Source organism: Acinonyx jubatus, chromosome A3 (genome assembly GCF_027475565.1).
Source record: "Acinonyx jubatus isolate Ajub_Pintada_27869175 chromosome A3, VMU_Ajub_asm_v1.0, whole genome shotgun sequence".
In the NCBI taxonomy this organism is placed as follows: domain Eukaryota; kingdom Metazoa; phylum Chordata; class Mammalia; order Carnivora; family Felidae; genus Acinonyx; species Acinonyx jubatus.
Genome location: NC_069388.1, coordinates 14,908,030 through 14,923,399, shown reverse-complemented (window position 1 = coordinate 14,923,399; position 15,370 = coordinate 14,908,030). Strand labels below are relative to the sequence as shown.

The window sequence follows — 15,370 nt, the reverse complement described above, 5'->3', positions numbered from 1 at the left end:
ATGTGTCATGTGGTAGGCACCTAGTGAATATTTATGATGGAATGGGAAAAAACACAAGGGCTTGAAGGGAAGGAGATGTGGGTCCAGAACCTTGTCTCTAGAGCTTTGCATGGGACCTTGAGGGAAAGGTCGAAATCTCTGACTGGCATATACAGCTGATGATAATAGTAATTCTCAATTCATAGCTCTGCTGGGAAGATGGATGAGACTCCATGAGACCATGAGTACTGAGCCTGGCACACAGTCAGCCCTGACAGAATGTTGGTGTGGAAAAGAGATGGAGAAAAGAAAGAAAGAAAGAAAGAAAGAAAGAAAGAAAGAAAGAAAGAAAGAGGACAAGACAAGGTGAGGGAGAGAGAAACATGTCCAAAATGGTGTGAGGCTCTTAAAAGGGGTTTCACCTTCATGGGCCTCAGTTTCTGTGCCAAATGGGTTAATTTATTTAAAACAACTGCTTTTTCTGTAGCCCCTACCGTGTGCTCTGTATCACTACACTAGCCCTCCATCACTAACCCTTCAACCCTTCAACACGCTGATCTAGCTGCCCCAAATCTAACCACTTAATCCCCAGGCTCTACTGCTTTTTCCTGTGGGCCCTGCCCTTCCCTCTCCAGGCATTACAGGGAGACTCAGGAGTCAGGGGCTCGGCCCTCGCCACCGCAGCCCGGTGCTCAGGCCCCAGGGGGTAGGAGGGAAGGGAGGAGCGGGACAAGGGTCTGGCCGCAGCTGGTCTCTAGCTGCGCCAGGCCTGGAAGCTGCTCAGGTTCCTGGTTCCCACCGGGGCCAAGAGTGACATCTGATCCTGGGGGATTGTGAAACGGAGTGAGGTGGCAGCCCGCCCGCGGTGGCCGCTGAGCCCTCTCCCCCCCGCCGGCGTCGCCCCACCCCTGCCCCACTCCTCCCCGCGCGCGTCGTTAAATCCCCGCATCCGGGCGGCGGCTCACACCTGCACCCCGCCCGGCGCAGCACCATGCCTGCCTGCCGCCCCGGCCTTCACGCCGTCCCCCTCCTCCTCGGCCTGCTGCTGCTCGGCCTCTCCCCTGTCCCAGGTGAGCCGGGCGGGGGTACCCCGGCGCCCAGAGGGGCCGCTCCCGGAGCGCCAGGACAGGCCCGGGGCTAGCTGCACGTAGCCTCTCTGAGAGCTGGAGGAATGGGGATTCCTGGGGGCGGAAGTGGGGACACCCGTGAAGACCAAAATTTGAGGATTCCCTGGTGCCTGAAGGTGGTGACCCTTGGAGCTGAAGGTGTGGGGTCCAATGTGCTGGAGGTGGGGGAGACCAACGAAGACTGAAATTTGGGGCAGAGGCTCTGTGCCGAAGGTGGAGACTTAGTGGCGGGTGGGGGGACCCTCTGCCGACACATCGGAAGCTTCTAGATGCTCAGCTGTGCGGGGGGGGGGGGTGTCCCCCGAGGATTGAGGACTCTGAGGACAAGGGTTAGGTAAACCCTGTACTCACAAGTGTCGGGGACCCCGGGCCTGGAGGTGGGGCCCTCTGAAGGCTGTAAGGGGGGCGCCTAGGGCCAGAGACTTAATTCCTAGGAGCTGGCGATCTGGGGCCCCAGGTGGGCGTCTTCCGGGACTAGGGCTCCTGGCCCCACTGACCGTCGGCCTCCCAGGCAGAGAAGCGGAGAAAACGGGCGTGTGCCCCCAGCTGCAGGCGGACCTGAACTGTACGCAGGAGTGCCAATCTGACGCCCAATGCGCCGACAACCTCAAGTGCTGCCAGGCTGGCTGCGCCACCATCTGCCACCTGCCCGACGGTAACTCCGGGGCGCCCCGTGCGGGGCGGGGAAGGGCGCGGTGCGCTGGAGGAGGCAGAGCGCCGCGATCGGGGCAGGGGGACGCTCCCGCCGCACCCAGGGACCCCTGCAGAGTGGAGACGGATGGAACCCGATTCGCCGTGCGCTCCCTCTCGGGGCCCCGGGCGGGGGGAGGGGGGGGGGACAAAGGCGTCGCTGAAGCGCAGCGGGGGAGCGGGGGAAGGGAGGTCCCCCACCCCTGGCCGGATTCCATTCCCCAGTGCGTGACGGATTTCCGGGCAAGCACAGGCTGGAAGGTGTTTCCGGAGGTCAGGGCACCCGGTTCGCAGTTTCCTCCGCGGATGGTTGGAGCCGCAGGGAAGCCCGTGGCAGGCAGGCGAGTGGGCTGGGTCCCAACACCTGGGGCGCTCAGGCCTCTCGGAGTCCCTCCCCTGGGGCGTCCCCCAGCTCTGGCGGAAGGACTTAGAGCGCCTGGCCTGGCAAGACTCCCCTGGCTTCCCCTGTCCAGACGGAAAGACACTTTACAGAATTAGCGGAGCGCCGAGCCCATCTTAAAGATGTGGTTGTGAGCGTCAGAGAAAGGCTCTTGCCCAGGCCGCACCGTCACTCCGTAGCTCCGCAAGAGTCATAGCGAAGTTCAACTTTTGCCCCTTCTTGGAAGGCTGGTTTGAAGGAAGTTGGGACTCCTCCCAGAGCACCCCTTCCCCCTTCCTCCTCTTTAAAACAATCTCTTCCACTGTAAGGAGAGAGAGGGAATTATGTGAAGACCTGGGGGGTCCACAAAAGGTCCTTGCTAGAGCTTACCCTCCCACCAGGCTATGGGGACGGTCATCAGAGCAGGGAATGGGCTTAGACAAGGTGGAATCCAAGCTTCTCACTTCTCAGAGGGAAAACTGAGGGCTAGAAGCAGGGATATGACCTGGGGTACCCAGGTATTGTGATTACTGGTCTTTATCCAGGATACAGCCCTTGTATCTTCATGCTCTGTTATTTCTCCCAAGATACCAGTAGTGGCTGGGACTGTTTATAATTAGAGACCTCAGATTTATGAGCAAGGAAGCGGAGAGGTGGAGGGACGACTGGCCCATCAGCTGGCTAATCAGCTGCCCATCAGCAGCTCCTGGGTCTGGAGGCCTCTAACCTGGAGCACAGAGAGGAGGACCAGCAGGAGAGGTGGAGCTTGAGAGAGAGGAAGCACGAGGCAGACACACAGACAGACAGACGAGAGAGGTCCTTGGGGACAGAAGGAGTGCCTGACTGTTAGGTGCCGTCTTCTCTGGTCCCTTGTCTCAGATGGACAGACTGAGGCAGGAAGAGGGACGGAGCCAGATGGCCTCCTCGACTAGGATCTTAGTTCTGCCATCTGCTAGTCATGTGATCCTGAGAAAGTCGCTTTACCTCTCCAAGCCTCTGCTTTCTCTTCGGCAAACTGGGGATAATAATCCCAAACCCTGTAGGATTAACATGAGGGCTAAATGAAATAACACACTGAAGATGTGTTTGTGGAGAGTAGATACTCTATACACAGTGGCGCAATTTGTCGGTAACCCTTTCCCGACTCCCTTTTGTCCCAGAGAAGCCCAGTATCCAGATCTCCTGCCCTTTGCAAGGGAATGGATTTCTTTGTGCTAGGAAATCAGCCACTCCTGTCCTCCGCAGCTAATCAGCCACTTCTGTGCCTGTGTTTGACTTTTGGCTGGGCTTGCTCCTGGGGCTTCTGGGAATTGAGCCCAGCTCCCTTCTCCTTGACCCAGGAAGTTGAGCATAGGGTGAGTGTGTGTGTGTGTGTGTGTGTGTGTGTAAATGGGTGGTGACAGGCTGGGCTCAGGTGTTGGTTTTGCTTCTTACCAGCGGTGTGGTGTTGGTGGCACCTGTCTGTGCCTCACTTTCCCGGTCTGAGATAGGAGCAGGGTTAGAAACAGCCCCGACAGAGGAAATACTTGATGTGAGGATTAGAGGAGGTAATGGATCTACACCAAGAACACTGTAAGCAGCACTTCTCTGCGGTGTTGTCTGTGAGTGAGCCACGGATGGGAGAGTGGGGGGGGGGGCGTGGAGTGAGTGAAGAGACCGTGGGTATGCAAACCGTCACACGTGCACAGTTTACGAAGCAGCAGGGTGTCTGGTGCGCAGACTCTGAAGCCCGATTCCTGGGTTTCCAGTCCTGCCTCCATGGGTGGAGTAATAGACAAATTACTTAACCTCTTGGTGCCTCAGTTTCCTCATCTGCAACCTGAGGAAATATTAACAGTACCTCTCCCTCTTGTAGAATTATTGTGAGGATTAGAGGGGTTAATATATGTCGAGTGCAGAGAATAATGCCTGGCACACGGTAGGAGCTAAGCAAGTGCTAACTCAGCAGTGCTCATTCTCATCACTGTGGCAAAGCAGTTTGGTTCTCAGTGAGGAGTGCATGCGCATGGCCCCCATGGCTTCACAACAACCCCATGATGTGGGCAGCGCTGATTTCACGTAGCACCCGAAGGCACAGCGGCTCTGGGACATTTCTGCTCTCCACGTTAGGCCGCAGAGATAGGAAAAGGCAGAGCTGGGCCTCCACCTCACGTCCTGTGATTTCAAAATCGAGGGTGGAGGGAGCAGGAGGAGGAGAGGTCTGCAGACGGTCTTGCTAGGCGACTCTGGGATCAACTCAGACAGGCGGGCAGCTTTACTGTTTGTGACACGGGGGCGGGGTGGGGGGGTGCCGGGAGGGGTGTTCATCTCCCGGCATCCCCTCTGCCCACTTCCCGTTGCTCCTTTTTCTCCCCAGAAAAGCAAGGTTCCTGCCCCCACGTGAACACTGACTTCCCCCAGCTCGGCCTCTGCCAGGACCAGTGCAAGGTGGACAGCCAGTGTCCTGGCCTGTTGAAATGCTGCTACAATGGTTGCGGGAAGGTGTCCTGCATCACTCCCGTCTTCTGAGGTAGGTGGGGGGGGGGGGCGGTGGGGGGGAAGGAAGTGCACCGAAGCCTATGGGTAAAGATGGTTGAAAAGGAGGACCTGGCGGACACAGCTCTGTTCATGTCGTCCATTTACTTGCTTTCATCCAGTCAGCAAGTATCTGTTATGTGTCATGTGCCATGCACGGCTCTGGGTATTGAGGGCGGCCCATGAGTGAGCAAATCAGACAAAAACTCTGACGGGTTTTATGTGCTAATGGGCAACAAAGAAAAATAAATAAGGAAGTAGATTCCGTAGAATGTTCGAGGGAGAAAAGTACCCTGGAGGAAAAAAGAAACAGAAGGGGAGTAGGGGTGGGGCAGGGTGGGCAGGAAGTGGGGTTGCCTTTTTTCCCCCCCCCCACAGGAATGCTCAGGGAAGGTCCCACCCAGAAGGCAGCACTTGAACAAAGACTTGCCAGAACTTGAGGGAGGGAGCGTGAGGATATCTGGGGGGAGTGTCACAGGCAAGGGGCAGCAGGTGCAAAAAGCAGGAGCATCCCTGGTGTTTCATGAAAAGCCAGGAGGCTGGGTGAGAGCGAGGAGGGCACAGGAAGAGGAAGGTCGGTCAGGGGTAAGTGGAACATGTCTTAGGGGCCTGATAGGTCATTACAGGACTTTAGTCTTGACCTGGAGATGTGGCCGCCATGGAAATGGACATGCTCTGACTCAGATTTGGAAATGATTGCTCCGACTGCTGGGTGGAGAATAGGCTGTAGAGGGCAGTGGCAGAAGCAGGAGACCAGCTAGGAGGCTCCTGCGAGAGTCAGCTGGGAGGTGATAGACCAGGGGAGGCAGGTGGCTATGTTTGGGACGTATGTGAAGGCAGAGGGGACAGCTGATGAATTGGGCTGTGAGGGAAAGAGATTTCCTCTGTTGCCTTAGCATGCACTTAGAAAGTCAGCAGTTGGGGGAGCAGCTGTGCCCTGGGAGAGAGGACAGTGGACAGTGTCAGGAGCAGGTGGGGAGGTGAGAGGCTCTTTGCATGTGGCCAGTGGGAGGCCAAAGGCTGATCCTTAGTTTCGCCCAAAGCGTGGCTTCTCAGGACACACACGGCAGACATCAAATGTATATTTGAAGTGTGAGGGGCACTTGGCTCTGTAGCAGGCCGGGTCCACATCTGGCCACCTCTGGTGGCTCTGCCCATGTAAGGAAAGGATTGTGGAGCCTCTCTTCCTCTAGTAACAACTAAAAATAAAACAATATCAAGTCCTAGAGTAAGTGTGAGGGAGTAAATACAAGACCCCAAGCTCGTGTTTGGTTGGCCCTTGGGGACGTCGGGCACTGTGACCAGGTCTCTGTGCCAGGTGCTGGGGCAGAAGGTGTCCACTGCCCTTCGTCACAGGGCTTGCAGCCCCGTGGCTGAGGCAGACGGATGGACGGACACTCGGAGAGCCTTTCATCAGTGCTGCACTGAGGGAAGGGTTGAGCGCTGGGGGAACAGAGGAGAAAGCCTCATGGGGTGGGAGGTGGCGTGGTGGTGGGAAGGAGCAGGCTTGGCAGAGGGATGATCCTGGCCAGTCCTCAGGGACGACTGGAAGGTCGGTTGTGGGGTGAGGTGCAGGGGGAGCAAGAACCTGGAAGTGCCCTTTGGTTCACATCTCAGTATTGATGGTGGGGCAGCCTTGATAAGCCCTCACCCCGGGGGATCGACAGGTCACTGGTGGGGCCCGGTATTGCCCAGGTGCGAGGACTGAGGCTACAGAGAGGGGAGGGTGTGCCCGAGGCCCTGTGGGTGCTATTTCAAGGTGTCCCTTCAGTGCCTGGGAGGGAACCACGGTCTCCAAGGGCCCAGAGCTCTCCAGTGATGCCAGTCATCTCCTGCCTCCCTGACTGCCAGTAGGTGGCTGGACTTGGTGGCCAGGAAGACCCGGGTGTGGATTTGACTTCACTAGCCTTTTTACCTCCCGGGGCTGCAATTGTTTTGCTTGTAAAATGAGCTCAATAAGATCTCCTTGACCAGCGAATCCCAGCTTAACCCAAGGAATGGAGACATTCTAACTTCCTGGTGGCAGAAGGGCTTTGAGGGAGATAAATGATGGCTGTCCCTCAGGAAGGCCCCAGCGGTCAATTGGGCCACGGTTACCCAGGTATGTCCCGGGCAGGTCTGAAGCAGAAGAGGTGAGTCCAGGGCCTGCAGAGAAGTGCAGGCAGAGCCCCAGGGCCTCAGGAAGGTGAGGCTTTGCTGTGGGTGTGTGCTGGAAGGGGGGAGTCGGGGGGGTTTTGGTCCAGAATTTAAGCTCTGTCTTCTTGTCTAGTATTTTGCGTATTGCTGTTGATGTATTATTATGGTTTTCTTCCTCCAGCTCTAGCCACCACCACCCGAGGAGTGGGGGAGTGGAAGTTTCTGCCCGGCCCTGCCTGGCTCCAGCCCAGCTGGGCTCCCCTCTTTCTGGCCTCTGCACTCCCTCCAGGGCTGAGCACAGCTTTTGTCTTTTCCAACCAATAAAGTGACTGTTTCCAGCACTGGGGGAAGGGCCATGGCCTCCATTCTTAACCTTTCTGTCCCTGTCTCTCCTGACTCTGGATTGATGGGGGGTGGGGTGGGGTGGGGGAGGGGGTGGTGGCGACCCGGTCATCCTGGCATGAAGTCCAGGGAGGGATCAACTGTGAGACAGTGAACATACACTCAGGGCTTGGCTCGTGTACTACTCGTATAATAGCGTTTTCTTTGGGAGGTTGGTGGTTGTCCTTTCGGCAGGAGGGACGTGGAAGAGAGAACAGGCTCAGAGATGGGATGGAATGCTTCCAAAGTCACTCCCATTCATTGCCGGGGCCTGCAACACTTCTCTGTGCCCCGGACCCAGGGCTGGGAGACTTGTTTGCAAGATCTCCTGGAGTCACAAAACAACCCTCGATGTAGCTAATGACAGTCCCGTGTTCTAGACCAGGAGTCTAGCAAGTGACTTGCTTGCGGCCACATGGACAGAAATTGGCAAAACTGGGGTCCTTTGATTGGTTGATTGTTTTTCATTATCTATCTGTTTGTTTATTTATTTATTGTAATGTTTATTTATTTTGAGAGGGGGGAGGGGCAGAGAGGAGAAGGAGAGAATCCCAAGCAGGCTCCATGCCACCAGCACAGAGCCTGACACTGGGCTTGAACTCACGAAATGTGAGATCACGATCTGAGCCGAAATCAAGAGTCAGATGCTTAATTGACTGAGCCACCCGGGCGCCCCTTAACTGGTTTTTTAAAATCAAACCATTATTTCGTACAAGTAATGCAGTCACATGGACCAAAATCCAAAAGGTGAAAACGACAACAACAAAAAGGGTCTTTCACCCTTGACCTCCTCCCCCTGCCCCGTGCCCTGTGGAGGCACCAATTCTAGCAGTTTCTTCTGTGTTCTTTCAGAGATCTAGCCCTGTCTCAGTCCTCACCCTCTCTGCCCCTTTTCTTTCCCTCTCTCTCTCTTTCTCTTTCCCTGTTTTCCTCACCATCCCTTTCTCTTTTCTCTCTCTTCCCCTTGCTCTCCCTCTGCCCCTTTCTGTTTCCGCATTGCCTTTTTTTTTTCTGTTCCCCCTCCATGCCCCTCTCTCTTTATCCCCTTCTTTCAATGTTCCTCTGCCCACCCCAGGACAGCTTTTATCTCCTTCTCTGCTCTACCCACCATTGGATGTGAGAGATCAGGGCAGCTTGAGGGCAATTGTCTGGAGACAGAAGAGCTTGGTGGTTTGGTGTTTGGCCAGTCTTATCCTTCTCATCCTCTTGTGAGTCCCTGCCCCAGGCCATGAACCAGGAAAGACCCAGGGCTTCTCCATCCACCCCGTTAGGGATGCAAGGTGAACATGGACCTGTGGGTGCTCAGTGCATAAGGCTGTCCCTTGGCGATAGATGGCAGTGTAGCCTTCTCTTTTCTGATTTCTGTCCCTGCCCAGGCTTGAGTCGCCTGAGCCCTTGCGGGCAGCAGCAAAGGCATCCAGAGATGGGCTTGGTAGAAGCCCCATGATGGGACCAAATGTGTGGCTGCCACCCCCGCCACTCTCTCCTCACTTTCCCCAGGTTTGTACGGGGAGAGAGCCCTAGGCGGGGTCCCGTCCAACCCAGGGATGGCAGAGGTATGCCTTTTGTATGCATGCCATCTTTCCCCTCCGGCACCCACTCTGCAAACCTGCTTCGCTCATGTGCCTCCTTTCCCTAACCCAGGGCTCCAGGCAGCTGCTACCAGTTCCCCACTGACCGGGGCCAGCGGGCAAATTTGCTGCTCCCGATTTAACTCAAATGAAGTGCCACCAACAGCATATCAGACCTGGTGACTGAGATTTTACTTCATGAGAAGGCTGCCCGGGGCCACCCTGAGTTGGGGTCTGAGGGAGATGGACCCTCAGGGCCTCCACCAGAAACTTAAGTGGGGGTGGGAATTTTTCAAGGGGGTCCTGGCCCACGGGCCTCCTGGGGAAGATGAGGTGGGGAGAACCAGGGTTCCTGGAGTTACCAAGGATCCCAGTGATGAACAGGAAGAACTCTGCTGGAAAAAGAGGGTTAAGGGATAGAGTGGGTCACGTGAGAAAATGGGTGGGTTTGGAGGAGCCCCCAGCCTAGGACATTCTTCTGATCAACTTTTGCTGCCGAGTGGCTGCTGCAGGCCAGGGACTCTGAGGGTCTTTGGTTGAGGGGTGTGAAGAGGAAAGAAGGGGGGACTGCTCTGAACTGGCCCCTTCCTCCCCTCTTCCAGGTCTCGATGAGCTATGTATTATGTAGCCAGACCACAGCCATGCTTAGTTTGGCTGGGGTGGCGGGGGGGCGCAGGGTGGTGGTGGCTCCCAGGGCCGGAGTCCTGATAAATTGCTGGCTCCAGATGGGACTGTCACTCTCGTGGAACCTCCCAGAACCCCTCAGTCCTGTTGACCCCCCCCCCCACCCCCAGAGTTCAGGGAAGAGTTTCTTCCCGCCTTTACTTTCTCTTACTTCCAACAGCAAACTGCTTTGCTGATGCCTCTGCGCCCCATCTCCAGTCCCAAGGGCTGTTCTGCGGAAACAAGCATCTGTTTGGCAGGAAAGCGCAGGCTTTGGGTTGGATGGATAATAGGAGGTTACACACAAAAAACTGAAGTTCTAAAAACAGGCCAGTAGAGGATAGCCCTGACTGAGGAACAACATAAGCAGAGGCATTTGCTCACCCAGGAAATATTTATTGAGTGCCTACTATGTATAGATGGTAGGAGGTTGGTACCAAGGAGGTTGTGTGCGTGTGTGTGTGTATCTGTGTCTGTGTGTACGTGTGTGTGCATGTGTATGTGTGTTCATGTGTGTGTGTGTGTGAATGAACTCAGGTTTACCATGTATATCATGTCAAGTGATAACTCAAAGATGGGTAAGAGGACTGGTGAACCCCAAGGTGGGGGTTGAGGTGGGTGTGGTTTCTTTGCAGAGGGTGTTCAGGGAAGGTCTTTCATTAAGCATCATTCAAGTACTGAGTTGAGTGAAGGAGGGTATGAGCCATGTGACAATCCATGGGAAGAGCGGTCCGGACCCAGGAAACTTCCAGGACTAAGGACCTGAGGTCAGAGTGTGCTCTGAGTATTTGAGGATGGTCCAGAAGGCTAACGTGGTTGGAGTAAATGAGGGGTCAGGGGCACGAGGGGAGATGAGCTCAGGGAAGTAGCGCGGGCACATATTATGGAGGGTGCTGTGGTCACTGCAAAGACTTTGCCTTTTATTCTAGGGAATTTCGAGCCACGGGAGGGGTCTGAGCAGAGATGTGCCCTGATCTGACTTGTGTTTGAAACGATCTTTCAGGTTGTTACGTTAAGAATAGACTCTAGAGGGCGATGTGGGAGCAGGGAGAGCGGTTACACTACCGCCACAGGGCAGGGAAGAAATGCCTTTTTGTTCCTGCGTCTTCACCTAGTGTCTTGAGTTCCCCCCCACCCCACACCCCGCCCCCCCCCCCCCCGTGCAACTGCCGACCGATGCTTCAACAGCTGGGGATGTACCAGCTGTGCTGTCTTCTGTGGCTGCTGCCTGGATCCCTCTGCCTTCTGCCCGTGGATGCATCTTCGGGAAACTAACTCGTGAAATAATCACATTGCAAACACAACAAATACCCACCTCCTGCCCCAGCTGATAATTCTACCACAGAGTCATGGCAAAAGTGAGAGGGTGAGGAAGCTTAAGATCAGAATGACAGCTGACAGAATGCCAACCCTCCATTCAGTGCCACAGCGTGTTGGTGAGGGTCTTGGTTTGCTCAGCTCTGAAAGGTGGTACTTAGGCGAACTGCCGCGACCCCCTCAGCCACAGAGCAACTTGGCATTGGTAGGTCCTGCCTGCAGAGAGAAGAGGTCCTAAACTCAGAAGTCTCTGTATTTCCCCTGCAGCAGAGACATCAACCCCCAGGCCCAGCCAGACCAGACCTATTGGGGTGAGCTCATTACACACAAAGATGGGACCCCTTGAGCTGCTCTGTCCCCAGTGTTTGTGCCCCTCATACCTTAAGCACCCCTCTGGAAATTTTTCATCAGATGAGCAATCCAAAGCCTGCAGTTTCTTATGGGTTAGGGTTAGTTTTATTTTCCTCTTTAACTTCTTGGTTATAGCCCATTCATTCTTTAGTAGGATGTTCTATAGTCTCCAAGTATTTGTTACCTTGCCAAATTTCTTCTTGTGGTTGTTTTCGAGTTCCACAGCGTTGTGGTCTGAAAATATGCACGGTATGATCTCAATCTTTTTGTACTTACTTAGGGCTGATTTGTGTCCCAGTATGTGGTGTATTCTGGAGAACATTCCATGTGCATTGGAGAAGAATGTATATTCCGCTGCTTTAGGATGAGATGTTCTGAATGTATCTGTTAAGTCCATCTGGTCCAGTGTGTCATTCAAAGTCATTGTTTCCTTGTTGATTTTTTGATTAGATGATCTGTCCTTTGCTGTGAATGGGGTGTTGAAGTCTTCTACTATTATGGTATTACTATCAATGAGTTTCTTTATGTTTATGATTAATTGCTTTATATATTTGGGTGCTTCCGCATTTGACGCATAAATTTTTACAATTGTTAGGTCTTCTTGGTGGATAGACCCCTTGATTATGATATAATGCCCTTCTGTATCTCTTGAAACAGTCTTTATTTTAAAGTCTATATTGTCTGATATAAGTATGCCTACTCTGGCTTTCATTTGTTGACCATTAGCATAATAGATGGATTTCCATCCCCTCATTTTCTTTTTTTTCTTTTTTAACATTTATTTATTTTTGAGAGACAGAGCATGAGCAGGGGAGGGGGAGAGAGAGGGAGACACAGAATCCGAAGCAGCCTCCAGGCTCTGAGCTGTTTGTTAGCACAGAGCCCGATGCGGGGCTTGAACTCACAAACTGAGAGATCATGACCTGAGCCAAAGTCGGACGTTCAACCGACTGAGCCACCCAGGCGCCCCCCATCCCCTCATTTTCAATCTGAAGGTGTCTTTAGGTCTAAAGTGGGTCTCTTGTAAACAGCATATAGATGGATCCTGTTTTCTTATCCATTCTGTTACCCTATGTCTTTTGATTGGAGCATTGAGTCCATTGACGTTTAGCCTGAGTACTGAAAGATATGAATTTATTGCCGTTATGATGCTTGTAGAGTTGGAATTTCTGGTGGTGTCCTCTGGTCTTTTCTAATCTTTGTTGCTTTGGGTATTTATTTATTTATATATATATTTTTTTTCATCTTTTCTTGCCTCACAGAGTCCCCGTTAACATTTCTTGCAGGGCTGGTTTAGTGGTCACAAACTCCTTTAATTTTTGTTTGTCTGGGAAACTTTTTTTCTCTCCTTCTATTTTGAATGACAGCCTTGCTGGGTAAAGAATTCTTGGCTGCATATTTTTCTGATTCGGCACATTGACAGTATCCTGCCACTGCTTTCTGGCCTGCCAAGTTTCTGTGGATAGGTCTGCTGCAGACCTGATCTGTCTTCCCTTGTAGGTTAGGGACTTTTTTTCCCTTGCTGCTTTCATGATTCTTTCCTTGCCTGAGTATTTTGTGAATTTGATTATGATACGCCTTGTTGATGGCCGGTTTTTGTTGAATCTAATGGGGGTCCTCTGTGCTTCCTGGATTTTAATGTCTGTGTCTTTCCTCAGGTTAGGAAATTTTTCCACTATGATTTGCTCACATAACCCTTCTACCCCTATTTCTCTCTCTTCCTCTTCTGGGACCCTATGATTCTGATGTTCTTCCTTTTTAATGAGTCACTGATTTCTCTAATTCTTAAATCGTGCTCTTTTGCCTTAGTCTCCCTCTTTTTTTCTGCCTCATTATTCTCCATAAGTTTGTCCTCTATGTTACTGATTCTCTGCTCTGCCTCATCCATCCTTGCCACTGCGGCATCCATCCATGATTGCAGCTCAGTTATAGCATTTTTTATTTCATCCTGACTAGCTTTTACTTCTTTTATCTCCACAGAAAGGGATTCTAGTCTATTTTCGACTCCAGCTAGTATTCTTATTATCATGATTCTAAATTCTGGTTCAGACATCTTGCTTGTATCTGCGTTGGTTAAGTCCCTGGCTGTCGTTTTTTTGTGCTCTTTCTTTTGGGGTGAATTCCTTTGTTTTGTCATTTTGAAGGGAGAAAAGGAATTAATGAGGTAGAAAAATTGAAATTAAAAAAATTAAAATTAAAAATTAAACACACACACACACACAAATCAAATAGATGATGCTAGATCCTAGGTGTGTTTTGGTCTGGGTGTTGAAAGTGGTTTGACAGATTAGAGAAAAAAAAGTGGGGGGAAGGAAAAAAAGGAAATTGTTTGAAAATTTTAAAAAATGGATATACTGAAGTAGTCTAAAATGAGATGATGGGGTAAAATAGAATTTGAAAAAATATACACAAAAGTAAGGAATATAGTAGAAAAAAACATTAAAGAAAAATATTTTTAATAAAAATTAAAAATAAATATGAATTTTTGCTTTTTCTGTATTTAAGAAAAAAGAAAAGAAACAAAAAAGAGAAAAGATAAAAAAAAGAAAAAAGAAATCGTTTGAAAATTTGAAAAAGTGAATACACTGTAGTAGACTAAAATAAAATGATGGAAGTAAAATAGAATTTGAAAAAATCTACATAAAAGCAAAACTATAGTTAAAAATTAAATTAAAATATTTTCAATAGAAATTGAAAGTAAAAATGAAGTTTTTCTCTTTCTGCATTCAAGAAAAAGAAAAGAAACAAAAAAGAGAAAAAAAGAAAAAGAAAGAAAAAAGGAAATTGTTTGAAAATTTGAAAAGGTGAGTACAATGAAGTAGACTAAAATAAAGTGATGGAAGTAAAATAGGATTTGAAAAAATTTACACAAAAGTAAAAAATATAGTAATAAAAATTAAAGAAAAATATTTTAATAAAAATTGAAAATAAAAATGAATTTTTTCTCTTCCTGTATTCAAGAAAGAGAAGAAGTGTAAAAGAGAAAAAGAAAAAAAAAAAGAAAGAAATTGAATAGATGAACCTGCTAACAGATTGAAGTAGGACTGAAATTGCTTCGTTTTCCCCTAGAAGTCAGTCTATGTAGCGCTTTTTAGTCCATAAACTAAGCCGGCAGTGAGACTTGTGTTCTTGAAGAGCGAAGTTGGCCCAGTTGGGCGGGGCTCAGTGTAACAGCTCCGCTCTCCACTAGATGGTGCTGCTAGCCTACTGGGGTGGATTGTTGCCGCGCTTGGAGGTGCGTATGCGCATGCGTGGAAGTGGTGAAATGGCGCCACCCAGAAATTTCTGTTCTCCCGGATCAACAATCGCGCACCCGTCCTGTCTTCAGCTCTCATCCACTCCCCACTTTTTCACTGTCCGTGACCAGGCCCCAGGCAGTACCTCTCTCCCGAGTTTTGTCTCAGATGCAGCTGTTTTCCCCGGCCCCTTACTTCTGAAGGACTGCGGCTTTCACCCGTTCTGCCCCTCTGTGGGAGGGACTTACCAAGCAATGGCTGAATGTCGGCTGCACCCAGGAACGCTTGCTGGACCCTGCTGCTGCCGGTGCCCCGAGACTGTGGCCAGGTGCCAGCCCGGCCCAGAAAAAGTTCGCAAGACTGTAGCAGCAGCGTTTCAGGGATTATGGAAAATCACAACACAAATCTGGCACCAGGCTTCACCCTTAACGACCTTGCCCCAGCACCTGCGAATGTGGCTGCCTTCCGGGGTCTGCTGGGACCAAGTGGCTTCAACAGTCTCTACCAAATGTCCTTCCAGCCGTGGAACCACTTTTCCCCGTGTGGCCCGAGAACCTCCCAGACCCGACTCTCTTCCTGGGAATTCGCCCTTCCCACCAGAACACCGCCAGGTATCGAGCTGTGGAGTTGCAGCCTTTGCGCTCCCCTTGTTTACAGTCTTAATGGAATTTAAACCCTCTCCTTTCTCCCTTTTTTAGTTTAGTCCCTGCGGCTGTTTCTAATTTTCCACTTTCTCTCCAGCTGCTTTTGGGGAAGGGTGCTTTTCCCGTATTCTCCCCCACCCGGTGTCCGTCCTCTCTCCGCCTGCAAAAGTGTTTCCTACCTTTTGCAGCTTCTCGCTCCCCAAATGCACCTCTCCGTGCTGCGTACCTGCTGAATTCTGTGGTTCAGGTTGTGCAGATTGTTGTGTTAATCCGCCAATCAGTTTTCTAGGTGTGTAGGATGGTTTAGTGTTGGTCTGGCTGTATTTCAGGAACACGAGACATACAAAAAACTTCCATGCTGTTCCGCCATCTTGGCTCCTCT

The 15,370-nt window shown here is 51.4% G+C and overlaps 1 protein-coding gene across 2 annotated transcripts; it reads left to right on the top strand.

The window, feature by feature from the left end:
* Positions 1-337: 337 nt before the first annotated feature.
* Positions 338-7,171, top strand: WFDC2 (WAP four-disulfide core domain 2). 2 transcript variants are annotated; one of them, XM_027070206.2, is made up of 4 exons: positions 338-1,049; positions 1,585-1,761; positions 4,532-4,684; positions 7,007-7,171. In XM_027070206.2, exons 1-3 carry the CDS (start codon positions 971-973, stop codon positions 4,681-4,683), a joined length of 408 nt encoding a protein of 135 aa, XP_026926007.1. In that variant the 5' UTR covers positions 338-970; the 3' UTR covers position 4,684; positions 7,007-7,171. The 2 variants fall into 2 exon arrangements, with proteins under 2 accessions (XP_026926007.1, XP_026926008.1); XM_027070207.2 differs by having other exon boundaries at positions 352-1,049; positions 1,618-1,761.
* Positions 7,172-15,370: the final 8,199 nt, after the last annotated feature.